This window comes from Camelus dromedarius, chromosome 8 (genome assembly GCF_036321535.1).
Source record: "Camelus dromedarius isolate mCamDro1 chromosome 8, mCamDro1.pat, whole genome shotgun sequence".
Classification (NCBI taxonomy): domain Eukaryota; kingdom Metazoa; phylum Chordata; class Mammalia; order Artiodactyla; family Camelidae; genus Camelus; species Camelus dromedarius.
Genome location: NC_087443.1, coordinates 74,822,432 through 74,837,271, shown reverse-complemented (window position 1 = coordinate 74,837,271; position 14,840 = coordinate 74,822,432). Strand labels below are relative to the sequence as shown.

Below are 14,840 nucleotides of genomic sequence, written 5' to 3'. Positions count from 1 at the left end.
TAGATTTTAGTTAATAATGTGTCAACATTGGTGCATTAATTGTAACAAATGTATCACACTAATGCAAAATGTTAGTAAGAGAAAGAACTAGGTACAGAGGAGGGAGGGGCGTGTGGGAACTCTGTACTACTCAGTTTTCCCCTAAAACTGCTCTAAAAATGGTTTCTTAATAAATAAATAAATAAATAAATAAATAAATAAATAAATAAATAAATAAATAAATAATGGTTTCTTAATGATTTAAATATGTTACATTTATATTAATATATTTACATGATATGCATATCGATGTTGTTTAAATATATTTTTATATTTATATATGTATATATACACACAGCTATCACAATCAATCAAGAAAGTACTAAAAAAAAGAAGAAAGCCCTAGGGAAACACACTAATATTTTAAGCACAGGTGCCTGTAAAATGTGGGACTGTTGGTGATTTTTTTTCCCCCTCCACTTTCAACTTTTCTCTACTTTCCAAGTACTGTCTCAGAATGGAAAAATACTCCTCTCATCCACTTCTTAAAGGCTCCGTGGAAACTGGATGAACAGACAGACACACACCTAATTCGACACATGACCTTCTTTTTCAGCCAGTGTCAAAAGTCGGGGAGCGCACTCCTTTCCTCCCTCCCTCCCTCCCTCCTCCTGGCTGTGTTTTTTTCCTGCCAGAGGTACAGGAGTCAGAAGCGGGCCAGGCGGTGGAGGCTGCACTGGGCTCTGCCTGACACAGCCTGCCTGGGCAGGAGCTTGTGAGCAGACCCGGGACTTTGCAAAGCTTTGTCTGCAAGGACCAGACTGCTACTGCTTAGGAAATGTGGGGCTTGGTCACGAAGGGCTGGCCTGGCCACTGATCATAAGACAGATCACAGCTTTTTGATGTTTCTTTTCTCTGAGTCTGAGAATTGACCTTCTTTTTAGGGAAATTACATCTTAAAAACAGACTGGGGTTTGCTTTCTAATTATGGAAATCACACAGCACAAATACTTTCAGGCACCTGTAAGAACTCAGCATAACGGCTCTGGGCCTGGGCTTTGGGAGGCATCAAACCAAGTTGGATTCTAGTCCCCACCATGCCCCGTTCTGTCTGTGTGACCTGGGGCAGGTTCCTTAACGTCTCTGAGCCCCTCAGGTCACCTGCATTCATGCACACAGAGCTGCTGGGTGAGGTATGTGTTTAGGCTCCGAGTCCAATGCCCAACGGGCAGCGGACTTAGTCCACAAATGACAGTGGGGAGTGAGGTGTAAGAAGCATCCTTGAAGCCCAGGATTGCATTTTTTTTTTCCCAAACCATTTTGCTTCCCTTCCCTGAGCTGCTGCTACCCAAACACCAAGGACTTTTTGTTCTCAGTTTGTAGTTTTGAAAGATCCAAAATGTTGACCTTAATGAATATGCTACATCTCCTGTTTTCTGTATTTAAAGAAGTTCTGACATTTCCTATTTAAGAGGCTAGTAAGTCTAGTCCTCCCTAAATTCTGTTTCCTACAAATCTAATTCCAGCGGTTCCTTCTGCCTGGAACCATCTTCTTTCCCCACAAAGCCCTATGTCTCAGTTTTGAAGCCCCACCTGCCAAGCCCCACCCCTCCACCAAGGATGCTCCTTCTGTTCCCAGCAAGTCTGGCCCCTCTCCTGACCCTGTGCTCCCACAGAGCCTGCCTATAGCATTAGGCTTCTTCTAGAATGATTTGTTTACACATCTTTCTCTACAACTGGACCAATATGTCCAGTTAATCTTTGTACCTCTGGCCTCAAGCCCAGAGCTTGGCCTGTGGTGGGCTGTGGGTCCATGTTTGTTAAATGGAGAGTGAACTCTATCCCCACTCTGGAAAAAAAAAAGGATGAGGTTTGTTCAAGTGTTTAAGGTGTTGGGTGTTAAGATTCTGCACAATTCCAGTGTAGGGTGTTTTTTCCCCACACCAACAAGCAATTCTTGGGCACTAGGTGAATGTCTTACAACTCAACTTAATTCTGACACCATCTACCTGGAGGTAGCATCGGATTTCACAGGTTAAGAGCTCAGTCCCACCAGACTGTCCCCTGCTTTAGATCCCAATTATAACTGCAGATTGTTCCCTGTGCTTCTGACCAACTGGCTATAAATCAGAGGTTCCTACAACCCCTTCTTCTGGCTTAATTAATCTGCTAGAGGGGCTCATGGAGCTCAGAAAAACACGTTACCTACTAGGTCATTAGTTTATTGTAAAAGGATATAACTCAGGAACAGTCAGATGGAAGGGATGCTCGGGGAAAGGTGTAGGGAGAGGGCGAGGAGCTTCCATGCCCTTCCTGAACTTACCACTCTTCAAAACCACATGTACACCAACCCAGAAGCTCTCTGAACCCCATCCTTTGGGGATTTTATGAAGGCTTTATTACATAGGCATGATTGATTAAAATCACTGGCTGCTGGTGATCAATTCAACCTCCAGCCCCTCTCCCCTCCCCAGAGGTCACCCAGGCGGGACTGACAGTTCCATCTGTCTAATCGTAGGGTTAGTTCCCCTGGCAACCAGCCCTCATTTTTAGGCAAGTTCCAAAAGTCCCTTCATTAGCATAACAAAAGACACCTTGATTGCTCTCATCACTTAGGAAATTTCAAGGGATTGAGGAGCTCTGTGCCAGGACTGGGAAGAAGACCAAATATATGTTTCTTATTATAAATCACATTATCACAGGTATATAGCAGGAAACGAGCTATCTCTGAGGTACAAAGGAGAACCCTGCTTCTCTCTCTAAGATCATGGGCCATCCTAAATTTCCCCGAATTTGAGACCAGGTTCGTGATGTCAGCCTGTTGTCTGGCTGGATTCACCTGGTACCAGCAGGATTTCTTCCTGGACGCTGGATCTGTGGCCACGGAACTCAGCAAATTGACCTAACCAAGCCAGCTGTTCCTATCTCAGCAAATGGTCCCATTTACCCAACTGCTCAAGCCCAAACTTCAGGAATCTTCCTTAATTCTTCTCTCCCTCCTTCTGTTAGAGCAGGCAGATAGATAGGAGCAGAGAAAGGGGGACACAGACCAAATGGCAGGAATTGGGCAGAAAGGAGGGGCACAGGCCAAATGCAGGAAACCGCACATCATGTAAGTAACAGGGATCCTTGGGCAGAGGAAGAAAAGCAGGAACCTTGGGGCTGATAAGGGATCATGATTTTTGGGGTGACAGGTGGCCTGGAGAAGAACAAAGAAAGGTGAGAAAAGGCAGGAATTTCTAGTGTCCGAATGTAACCTTTTGCTTATTATGCCCTCATTTCAATAAAATTAGCCTTGCAGATCAGAAGTACCCATGATGCACCGACGCCATGACACTTCCAACCCAGACTAAATAAGGACAAAAGTCCCTCCTCCCTTTGGGAAGGTGGAGCTGGGATGATAATCAGGGAACACGACCCCAAACCCTTCCCTCCCGGATGAATATTCTGCCCATTCATTTTCACACCCTATGTAGCTAACTTGCCAAAGAAACTCAGGGCAGCTGCTCACCTGAGCCTGCCCACTCTTTCCCTGAGAGTGTACTATCCATCCTTTAATAAATCCTCACTTCACCTTTTTTAACCACTACGTCTTGTCTCTGAATTCTTTCTGGGATGGGACAAGAATGTGAAACACCGGTTGTATCTATCGGCAACACTTCTAAATCCAATCCTGCAGCAAGTTCTGGCATCTCTATCTCTAAAATATCCCAAATATTCAAAGCTGCATATGTTCCTCTATCTTCACTGTTATCACCTTAGTCTATGCATAATCAGTGGACCAGTATCATCCCCAGAGGGGTGAAAACTGGCTTTTGGGAGACAAAAAAAAAAAAAAAAAAATCCTAGGTATTAATTATAATGGTTTGTGACCCTCCAAACACCACAATACATAGACATATAAAACATACCTATCTTCCCCAGGTCAAGGCACCCCTACAACTTTTGGGTCCTGCAAAGGCCTCTCCTCTGACCTCCTGGCCTCCAGGCTTGCCCTCTTGTGTTCTCCATAAAGCAACCAGAGAGGTCCTATTGAAAAATGTCACCTAAATCTGGATGCCTTACCACGGCCTTCAAGGCCCTGCCTGGCTGACCCGGCCCCTGCCCACCTCTTGCTCCCTAATCAGTCTCCTGTTTCGCTAACACATCAAATTCATTCCCACCTCAGATCCTTTGCACTGCCTGGCCCTCTACCTGGATCTTCCCAAGCCCGCCTCCTTTTTATCATTCCAGATTTAGTTCAACTAGCACTCCCTTCCTTGACCATCTAATCCAGTGATTCTCAAACCTTAGGGCACATCGGAATCACCCGGAGGGCTTGCTAAACAGATCCCTGGGGCTCACCCCAGAGTCTGCGGAAAGGCCCAAGACTTAGCATTTCTATCAAGTCCCCACTCTGGTGCTGAGCCTGCAGATCTGGGAACATCACTTTGGGAACCATCAATCTAATCCAAACTAGCCACACCCTTCTCTGCCACTGTTCATGACCACCCCCCTCCTGGTGTCTCTCAGAGCCCTGAGGCTACCTGCAAGTGTCTGTTTTCCTTTTGTTTTCTTGTTCCATGTCTGACTGCCTCTCTACAACCTATTCACCCACTGGAGCAGAAACCCCAGAGCTCCTAGGGTTATTGGCTGTGTCCCCAGCACCTAGCACAGCGGCAAATCCAGAAAGGATTCCCAGGAGATAGTCATGGAAAGAAAAACTTAGAGGAGAGGAACTTAGAGGAGAGGGGGCAGGAGTTTAATGTATGCTAATTATCCCTGACTTCTGAGACTTAATTATACACTTCATAGAAGAGCAAACAAAAGTTAGCTATGGTTATCGGACTGAGGGTAATCCCTAGTCAGTGTTTCCCAAACTTTATCAAAAGAGTCACATGGCCTTCTTGCTAAAAATAGATTTCTGGGTCTCACCCCAAATCTACTGGATCATACTCTTCGAGGGAGGGGTCAGGAAATGAGGTGGGGTTTTTTTGTGGTTTTCTTTTAATTAAGTACTGTCAGTTACAATGTGTCAATTTCTGGTGTACAGCACAATGTCCCAGTCATGCATATACATACATATATTCATCTTCATATTCTTTTTCATTAAAGGTTATTACAAGATACTGAATATAGTTCCCTGTGCTGTACAGAAGAAACTTGTTCGGTTTTTTTTAAATTTATTCTTATATTTCCTGGCTAACATTTGCAAATCTCAAACTCCCAGATTTTTCCCTTCCCACCCCCTTCCCCTGGTAACCATAAGATTGTTTACTATGTCTGTGAGTCTGTTTCTGTTTTGTAGACGAGTTTATAGTGTCTTTTTTTTTTTTTTTTAGATTCCACAGATGAGTGGTACCATATGGTATTTTTCTTTCTCTATCTGTAACTTCACTTAGATGACGATCTCTAGGTCCATCCATGTTGCTACAAATGACATTATTTTATTCCTTTTTTATGGTTGAGTAGTATTCCATTGTATAAACATATCATAACTTCTTTATCCAGTCATCTGTTGATGGACATTTAGGTTGCTTCCATGTCTTGGCTACTGTATATAGTGCTGCTATGAACATTGGGGTGTATGTATCTTTAGGAAATGAGGTATTTTAACTCACAATAAGGTGGACCAGGCAGTCTACCATTACTCACAAATGTCATCACTGGAAAGAGTCACCCAGGCTGTTTATTAAAAACACAGATTCCTTGGTTCCACATCTAGCCATTCTGATTCAGAAGAACTAGAATGGGGCCTATGAATTTATATATTTAATGAACACTTATGATCTGGGAAGTCTGGAAAACACTGCCCCATATAATTTCATTTACTGTCCTTCACCCCAACTCTGACATGTTTGATATCCTTAAATATAGTTTTAGAGTAAAAAAAAAAAGGCACTAGAGTGAGACTACCTGAGGTTATCTTGTGTAAATAATAGAAACCACTATGACATCATAGGATTTGGGGCTATAACGTGCCATCATCACCCCATTAAACTGTTCCTCCTCCTCCCCAGGCCAGGGGCCAGCTTACTTAATGGCCAGACCAGCAGGTTCCCAGCAGGCTTGGTGGTCTTTCCTCCAATGTGTCTAAAATTGATCACAGTTTCCCTAGAGCATCTCTCACTTTGGACATCCCAGTTTCGATCTTTCTTTTGGGTTCTCGGTCTAGAACCTTAGCATCTTTTTAGACTCCATCTCCCCTGCCTGCACCCAGGTCATCACCAGGTTCTATGGGCTTGAAACCGAGGAGGACCCTCTGGGGCCTTCCCGGGTACAAGCCCCTCCATTGTCCCCCTGCTTCTTGTTTGACCTTCCCTGAGTTCCAAAGAGCAGACGCAAGCAGTTAATTATTACAACAATAGAGTCACAGGACTCCTAATTCCTCCTGAAGGGATAGAGATAACAGTCTGACACATCTTTGAGTTGTTCTGCAAAAACTAACCTTCCCCCAACCTGGTGGAAGATGCTGACCCCAAGCACGTAGACTCCAGACTGGTTGGAACCAGAAGGTTGATGATAGAGATTCCTGAAACATCACCCTGTTACCTCATCACCAACCAACCAGAAAAATATTAATGAGCTGATCATGCATCCTGCAACCCTCACCCTTAATATTGCCTTTAACAACTATTCCCTGAGAGCCATCAGGGAGTTCAGGTCTTTTGAGCACTAGCTGCCCATTCTCCTTGCCTGGTGCCCTGCAACAAACACTGTACGTTCCTTCACCACAACCAGTGTCAGCAGATTGGCTTTGCTGCAGGTCAGGCAGGTGAACCTGAGTTTGTTTCAGTAACAGGTTCTACCTTGGGCTGGTTTCCTAGCCTCCATCCTTCTACTACAATTCATTCCTGACTGCCCTTCCAGCCTCCTGCTCCAGTGCACTAATCCAGGCCCTGACTTCCTCAGAACTCTTTCCTTGCATGCATAAGCCCTTGTTTAAATGCAAACAAACCAACCACAAAGTACTTCCCCAGCTTCCTGTTACCTACAGGATAAAATCTCACCCCTCCCCTGACCTCCATGGTCTCCTCAGTCTGGCCGAACTTCTCCAACCTTGTTTTTAGTGAACACCCACCCCTAGGCCTGGGCTGACTTCTTGCTCTGCCACAGAGAGGTTCAACTCAGGAATTCTGCCCCTACCTGGAATGGCCTCTATAGCCATTCCCCTACCCCTGCCAGGAGACTTTCCAGCCCAGCCCAGCCCAGCCCAGCCCAGCCCAGCCCAGCCCAGCCCTTAGAGAAGGCTCCTTCTCTGGACCCCAACAGCGCTAAGCCGGGGCACTCACACAGCACTCTCCCATAATGCAGTGCTTCTCAAGTATCACCTAGGAACTTGTTAGAAATGCTCGCTCTCAGGCCCCACCCCAATGGAATCAGAATTTTGGTTGGGGGGTAGGGCTCAGCAACCTGTGCTTAACCAGGTTTGCAGGTGATCCTGATTTGGGCTTAAGTTTGAGAGCCAGTGGATAGCAGTTAAAACTCTAGGCTATTGAGTTTCCACTCCTTCTCACAAGGTGCCAGACACTCACCCAGGAATCACTTAGGGTCACTCCTGGAGGAAGGTTAATCACCTCCGAATTATTGCCTGTGGCCCTCCTTGGGAGAATGAGCAAGTGTGATGCTGAAGCACAGGAAATGGCCACTATCCAAGATCTTTTTTTACCTACAAAAACAGTCATTTCCTCTGGTGCAACCTAATGGTTTCATTACCTGGGGAAGGTTATATGATAAGACCCATTATGTTTCAAGAGTTTAAAGGGAAAGGGCTGTTGATACCCAAGGAGGGAAAGGCTCCAGAAGACTGTGGACAGTGGAGCTGGAACCAGTCCTCACGCAAGTTTCCAGGGCAGCTGTGCTCGAGGGTGGACATTGCTGAGCAGTAAGAGGCACGTCCTAGGGTGAAGCTTGTCCAAGGTGGGCGGGATCATCCTCCCTCCGGAGCCCAGGAGCTTGCACAGGGCGGAGCACCTAAGAGGCGCCACCCTGCCTCTGTGGGTTTGGCCAATGCAGGGCTAAGTTACAACAGCGACACCGTGTGGCAACTGGAAGGCAAGGCAATTGAACTGAGGGGACTCCTCATTGGATGATGAACTTAGCCCTTTGGGGATGTATAAACCTTGTTCTTGTGTATTCAAAGCAAGGAAGAGCCTTCAGGGGGGAGAATGGACTTTCTACCACTAGGGCATAGGGGGCATAGTCTGCAAGCCTTGGTTTCCTCATCTGGAGAGTAGAGACTACACGGGTGCAGAGAGAAAATCCTTGGCACGTCTGCCTTTTCTCCCTATGTTCTTCCCTTGCCTCCACTTGCAGCAGAAACCTTTCTGTGCTTTCTCTCTGGAGTTTCTCTAAGTTGGAAACAGAAACACTTTGCGGTCAATGGTTCTTTCCATCTTTTGTAAAAATCTATAGTATGTGCTTTGAAGAGAAAATGCTGGCTATCTAGTAAGCCAAAAGGAGAAGGCAAATGCATTTCAGGACGTGGAGGAGAGAGCAGGGAAAGGTCACAGGAAGCAGAGAACGTCCGGACTCCCTCCCTGCCTCCTGACAGTGTCCTCAGGCTCACAGGGGAAGCGAGCAGAGTGCAGAAGGTGATGACCACAGGCTCCCAGCCTCACCAAAGATCCCCACGTGCCAAGTGTGTAGTGAAAGCAGCACAGTCATAGGACTCCAGGGACAGTGTGGCCTGGACCAGTGGACCTCTCAGTGGTGATGGGGTTGGGAGTAGACAGATGATGGCCTCAATACACCAGGTCAGGAGAGGGGTTCCCAAGGATGGCTGGCATGAGCATCCCCACCAGCCTGGCAGAGTAAGGGCTCAGAATCGGAAATTAATTGACTTAAAGAAAATTAAATTTTACCCTCTATGCATAGAGCATTTGGCAGTGATTGGAGCCCATCTGCGAAATGAATGTCAAATACTATTGCTGTCATTATTGTGGATGCCAGGGGTGGCTTGCCCTACTGAGAGAGCACACAGCGGAGCCCTGCTCACTCTCTTTTCCTGTAAATATCCTGACTCCCCGATCACCTCTTGCTAGTTTCTGAGTTAGTCCATGGCCCTGCACAATAGATGTGGTTATGTTTATAGGGAAGAATCGTGTTTTTAATTGTGAACAGGGAGTTGCCTCTTTGGGCCTGCTCTCAGAACACATCTCTCATGCTCAATTTGCATGCCGATGAGAGACAATTCTTCTTCAAGGGAAAAATAATCGACTAAAGCTGAGGAACAAGCCCTTTGAGCTGCGTGACTCTTCAGCCCAGCTGTGACAGAGGCCCCGAATAATTTGCGAACCTCCCAAGGGATCCTAGAACCTCATGAAGATGGGGACAGAAGAGCTGGAGCTTGGGTCTCAGCCAGCAGTGACCTCCCTTGTGAAAAGACGAATCCATCCATTAGTTTTATGATCACCCGGAGTCAATTTAGACCATCATCTGGTCTAGTTAGAGCCAAATATTAAACCCTTTTTCCTGTTACTCTGACAAAAAAAAAGTTCATAAAGGTGGAACAACCAAGGAGGGTCTGAAAGGCAAAGGAAGCCCCCCTTTTGCAAAGAAGAGATCAAAGGTGTCATTCAAAGCATAGTCTGTGACTCAGCTAAAAAGAATACTCTGCCCCATCTGATCGTCATTTCCCTAAAGAAATCCAATGTTCACGCCAAGAGGTTCAAAGTACCGCCTCTAGAAACCACGGAACTGGAACCACACAGAAAGTAACACCAGCAGGCATGGAAATCCCAGCCACCAGGGGCCGCTCTTACTTACCCATGACCCTCCTTAGTTTAAAGCCAGAGCCAAAAAATGACGCTTAAACTCTTAAGGTGAAAAGTGACTGCAAAGCATTTGTGACCTAAAGTCAATGATTAGGGGTAGGTGTGTGTGTAGGGGGGTGTCTATTACTCAGTTCTGCATTTTTCGCCCTAAAAGTTCTTGTTCATTTGTTCCTCTAAGGCCTGCAACTGTAGCCTCCCAGATGCTGGGCTTCCATTTGTTCAGACGGGCTCTTCTAGCCAGATCATGTGCTGAACCCACAGGCAATGATTAATTGCCGTTAGTGCTCTGATCCGTGTCTGATCAGAGGACAGAATGCTCACATCTAATCTCCCCCTGCTTGCGAAAGACTCCCGAACTGTGGGTGCTGAATCCTACGTGGGAATAGTCTATTGGACTCCTTCCCAGTAGCCCTGGAGGGACATCAGGACCTGACTGTGGTCACAATGAGGAGCCACTGACCGATGGGCCACACCTGCACTGGCCACTGTTCCACTGCAGCTGTGTGGTCTTGTTGATTTCTGGAATTCATCCACAGCCTCCCTGGGACTGAGTGATTGTTCTTTGAATCCTCTGTCTCATCTTTTGGTGCCCACATTGCCTACCAGGCAAGAATACAGACTCCCAACTTAGCCACAGATTAGACACCCCTGCTAAGCCCCTTGGCAGCTGTGATCTTTTTTATTTTAAGTTCTGACAATGAGGATAAACGGCCTGGAGTGTTATGGAATGGAACCTATTATGACTAATTTCATCTCTGGGCAGTCAAATATTTATTTTCCCTTCGTGCAGGTCTAGGCAATCACAAAGGGGTCTAGGAACTACTGCTTCGAACTTCTTACCGCCAAGGACCACATCCTGGGTTTTAGAGTAAATTTTCCAAAGCAGATGGAGCAAAACAAACACTAAGCAGGCAGTGAGCTGGCCACGCCTCCGGCTGTGTCAGTCCTCCAGACCTGACTCTTACCTGGGCAAGTCTCCAAGGTCAGTGCCTCTGGGCTTCTCCTCTGGCCCTCGTTCTACGCTCTGACTGTTGCCAGGTGATGGCTCGGATCCTGGCCTCCGAGCCGATGATGTCCTCTGAGCCAGAAGAAAGAGAAATTGGAAAGGAAATCAAATAGGGGTCTTTGAAAGCACAGAGACTTTATCAACAGGCCACTGACCACAACATCCAAGGGTCAGGCTATCCATTTGCTTTACAGCCCATCTGAGCACCAACTCTGTATGAGGTGCTGAGCGAGGCTTTGGGGGTACATGGTGAGCAAAGCCAGCGTGGCCCTTGCTCCTACCCGGTGGAGGAGAAACACAGCAAACCAGCAATTCCAGATTAGGAGGGGGGCTGTTTCAGTAAGAAACTGAGACTGGGGACACCCATCATACTTTGGGGGTCATCGGCTCCCTGCAGAAAGTAGGATATTGAATTATCTAGGCACATCTAGATGAAAACACATTTCTTCCCCCTGCCCCATGGTTGTGCACACCAGAATTCAGCTGGAAACCTGGGAAGAAAACTGAAGGAAGAAAATCATAGGCCCTTGGAAATGGGGCCACCCCCTGGGGTCCCAGCCACTCTGACAGCTGGTCGTCTTTCAACTCCCACAGTCAGCTTGTCTGCTGTTCAGTCGGTTTTTTAAACCAAGGCATAAAAAACTAAAGCACAGTCAGAACTTTTAGTCATAGGGCAGAAAAAGATGAGATGTTTTTAAGAACCCAATTTAAATGATGCTCGTGTAAATATGGTACAAACATCAGAAATGGGGAAAGGGCTTTTAGGAACCCCCAGCAGTGTTTCCCAAAGCAGCGGTTGTCTTTTGTCTTCCTAGTAGTGTCCCTGAAACAGCATACACAGCTCTCTTCGGGGCCAGATCCACCTTACTCTAAAGTACTGTTTTTCCCAGACCCTCTGCCCCAAGGTTCTCATGGAAATGCCAATCATAGTGCCCCACACCCCAGCCTATCAGGCTGTGCACAAGACTCAGGTTAAGACAGGTCCTTCCTCAGGACTCCGTGGAGAACCAGAGGGATGGAAATCTGGTGGCTGGTTCTGTAGAATATGGATGCAGGAGTTACTGGCAGTCTGTTTCTAATCACTGCAGAGGGAGGCAGCCTCGGCAGGAGAGAGCGGAGCCTGCAGGTAGAGAAAAGCCATGATGAGATGTTTCTCCATCTGGCGTATTTTTCTGAGCGGGTGGCTGCTTATGTTCACCTGATCGTGCCCAGAGGTAAAATATAAAAGATGCTTCAGCTCTCAGGGGCCCGTAAATTCTGGTGCTCACGGGAACACTACAATTAGAAAATCTCCATTCACTTTTGTTGAGACAGAATGGGGGGAAGATAACAGCACAACAGTAAGAACCTCTGTTTATTGAGCACTTACTAAGTGCCAGGCACTGGGCCAGTAGCTTTTCATGAACCGTGTCATTGAACCTTCATCACAACCTTATGAGAAAGATGCTATTCATGTCCCTGTTTTAGAGCAGAGGCTTTGAGAGGTTAAGTATTTGGCTAAGATCACACAGCACTGGATTCTGGATGAACCTGATTCTCTCTGACCCCAGAGCCAGGAAAAGGCATCTCTGTTCGATGCCTTCAATGGGGACGTGTTGAAGGAGGCAGAGAGCTGGGGCTGATTCTTCACCTAAGAAGGGGCCTGTGGACCCCAGGCTGGCTTGACCTCCATTCTGGCTGAACCACTCCCCTCCAGAAGGAGCCCCTGCCCTGTCCTGTGCACCTCAGTTTCCTGATCTGTGACTCCAGGACAGCAATTATTCCTATAGGGCAATAAATGATCAAGACCGGACAAACTTCAAACCACAGTAAATTCAAACTCCAAAGTGTTCGTGACTCTTCTGAGGGAGGTTCTTTATTTTTTATAGTATTACTCCCTTTGGATACCTGACTTAAAATTTTTACTACGGTAATTCCAGCATCACAGTACAGATTGAGTGACATTTTCATATCACGATCCTAAATTTTTTAAGTTGTAACCCAATTCCTACTTGTCTAACCATCATGCAGGCCTCAGCTCCAAACACCTGCCGCAGACCAGGCTTCCTTTACAGTCACCACATTATCTGCAAAGAATTGAACAGATAAATCTCCTGCTCTTTATTCCCTGATCAAGGTTACTTTAAAGTAATTCTGGAGAGTCAATGACATGTCTAGCGGCCCCGACAGATGCAAACAACAGATGGAATCAGGAGGCAGATCTTTGCTTTAACTACAGAGGGGGAGGGGAGCACAGGCTACCTTCCCTTCGGCACAGGAAATAGAAGAGGGGCTCAGATTTGTCTTTGAAGAAGGAAATAAGCTTTCCAGCCCCACCTCTCCTCCTAACAGAAAGCTAATCTGTGAGAATACCGGTTCTCTCCGGCAGAACCATATTCTGGACGGAGTTAACATTAAAGGCAATGGTTCTGCCCACAGGAATAGCACGCTGCACTTCGCAAAGTTATTATTTCGTATCCTCTGATTCTTTTAAAATCCCTGTGTGCTAAACAGGCAGGTAAAATGACATTTTCCATTTTTCAGATGAGGCACAGAGGGTTAAAGTAGCTTGGCCAGGTCTCCTGCCTTGAAGTCCAATACTCCTTCCACGGTAACAATAACACCCAACACCTCCATAGCACATTTTTCTGGGATGACAATAGTAGCAAACTGATTACTAACAACACTTTCTATGTGCCAAGCACAGGTACCCCCCCCCCCCCCCCCGCTTTTCAAATTTGCTTAATGTCACTTCTCTTTTACGAAAGACCTGTACTGGTACCTGTTTTCAAGACCCCAAAGAAATCCCAAGGGGATTTTCGCTTTTTTGTAAAAAGGCAAAACGTGAAAATAGTGCTCAGCGTTTGTTTTGCAGCGAAGCTGGTGTAGAGGCAGCGTGCGCCCCCAGCGGCAGCAGGAGTGGTCCCAGCAAGCTCCTTCCCCAGGAACCACACTCAGCATCTCAGCATAAAGCCTCCATAGCTTTGAATTGTGTCTGGGAGCATCTGCGCTTAATCTCGATTTATCTTGTGCATCCATCAGGGAGAGGTATCCTAAGGTAACAGCTTCTCTTTAAGCTGTTTCAGCTTACAAAAGGTTTCCTAGAAATACTCTACTTTCAGATGGTGGGCAGCAGGGAAGCCTGTGCTGTTCTTTTAGGTGCTTAACATGTTTAAACCCATTTGATCCTTACAGCGACCCTATTTTACTGATAAGATCACTTTAGCACAGAGAGGTTAAGCCACTTTCCCCAAATCACACAGCTTGGAAGTGGTGAAGCCAGGACTTGGACTCAGATGGTTTGGCTCCAGAATCTGTGCTCTTGACCTCTACCTTATGCTGCCTCACCAGGCAGTGGAAATAGTTGCCTGTGAGCCCTGCCATCTTCCTGCCATGCTCCAAGGAACTAAAACAACTGGATGTTTATGAACAACGTGGTACAGAGTCAATGCCCAGAATAGCCCCTGGCACAGAGAGGCATACCATAAATATTTGTTGAATGTATGAAAAACAGATTATCCCCATGTAGTCTGGAAGCCAAGCCTGCAAATTGGGGGAAGCGCACTCAGTCCTTGGAGCTCTCCCTTCGCCCTTATTTCCCACAGTGTCTTTGCATTCCCCTCTCCCCGTCCAGTTTCCCCATCCTAGCAACAGTACTGAGGCCCTTTGCTTACAGGATTCCCAGGGGGTCTGTTGTGTCAACAGGCGTCACTACCCAACAGCATGCATTTCTAAAGTTACCCCTTCTTCCAAATAGCAGGCTGGAAAAAAAATTGGCAATCCTCCACGTGACGAACGGACTTGTCAAGTTGCTTCTTCAAATCTTTCCTTTGCTGCCGTTGCTTGAGTAAACAAACAGCCTCTCCTTGGCTCAGGAATACTCCAGAGCTCTGGGTCTATTTTAAAGCAATCTCCAAACAGTCGCAGCAACTTTCCAGTCCTAAAAAATACACTTTATCAAGAGCTAAAGCGGTTCACCATTAAAAAAGAGAAATTCCTCCGACCTTACCTCTTAAATATGCCCCATCTCTCTGGCCCACCGCTCACTGGCCATGCCAGTGAAGAGGTTTGACCAGCATGGCTAGATCATGACCAGAGTGTCTTGCCAAGTCGCCCACTCT

At 46.5% G+C, this 14,840-nt stretch overlaps 1 protein-coding gene across 10 annotated transcripts in view; it reads right to left on the bottom strand.

Moving 5' to 3' along the window:
* The window catches only part of TACC2 (transforming acidic coiled-coil containing protein 2), a 196,703-nt gene that overhangs the window by 147,126 nt on the left and 34,737 nt on the right, over positions 1-14,840 (bottom strand). For all 10 annotated transcript variants that reach the window (XM_031461897.2, XM_031461899.2, XM_031461902.2 and 7 more), the window contains one exon: positions 10,700-10,812. In XM_031461897.2, coding sequence (XP_031317757.2) covers positions 10,700-10,812 — 113 coding nt within the window. The remainder of the gene's footprint in view (positions 1-10,699; positions 10,813-14,840) is intronic.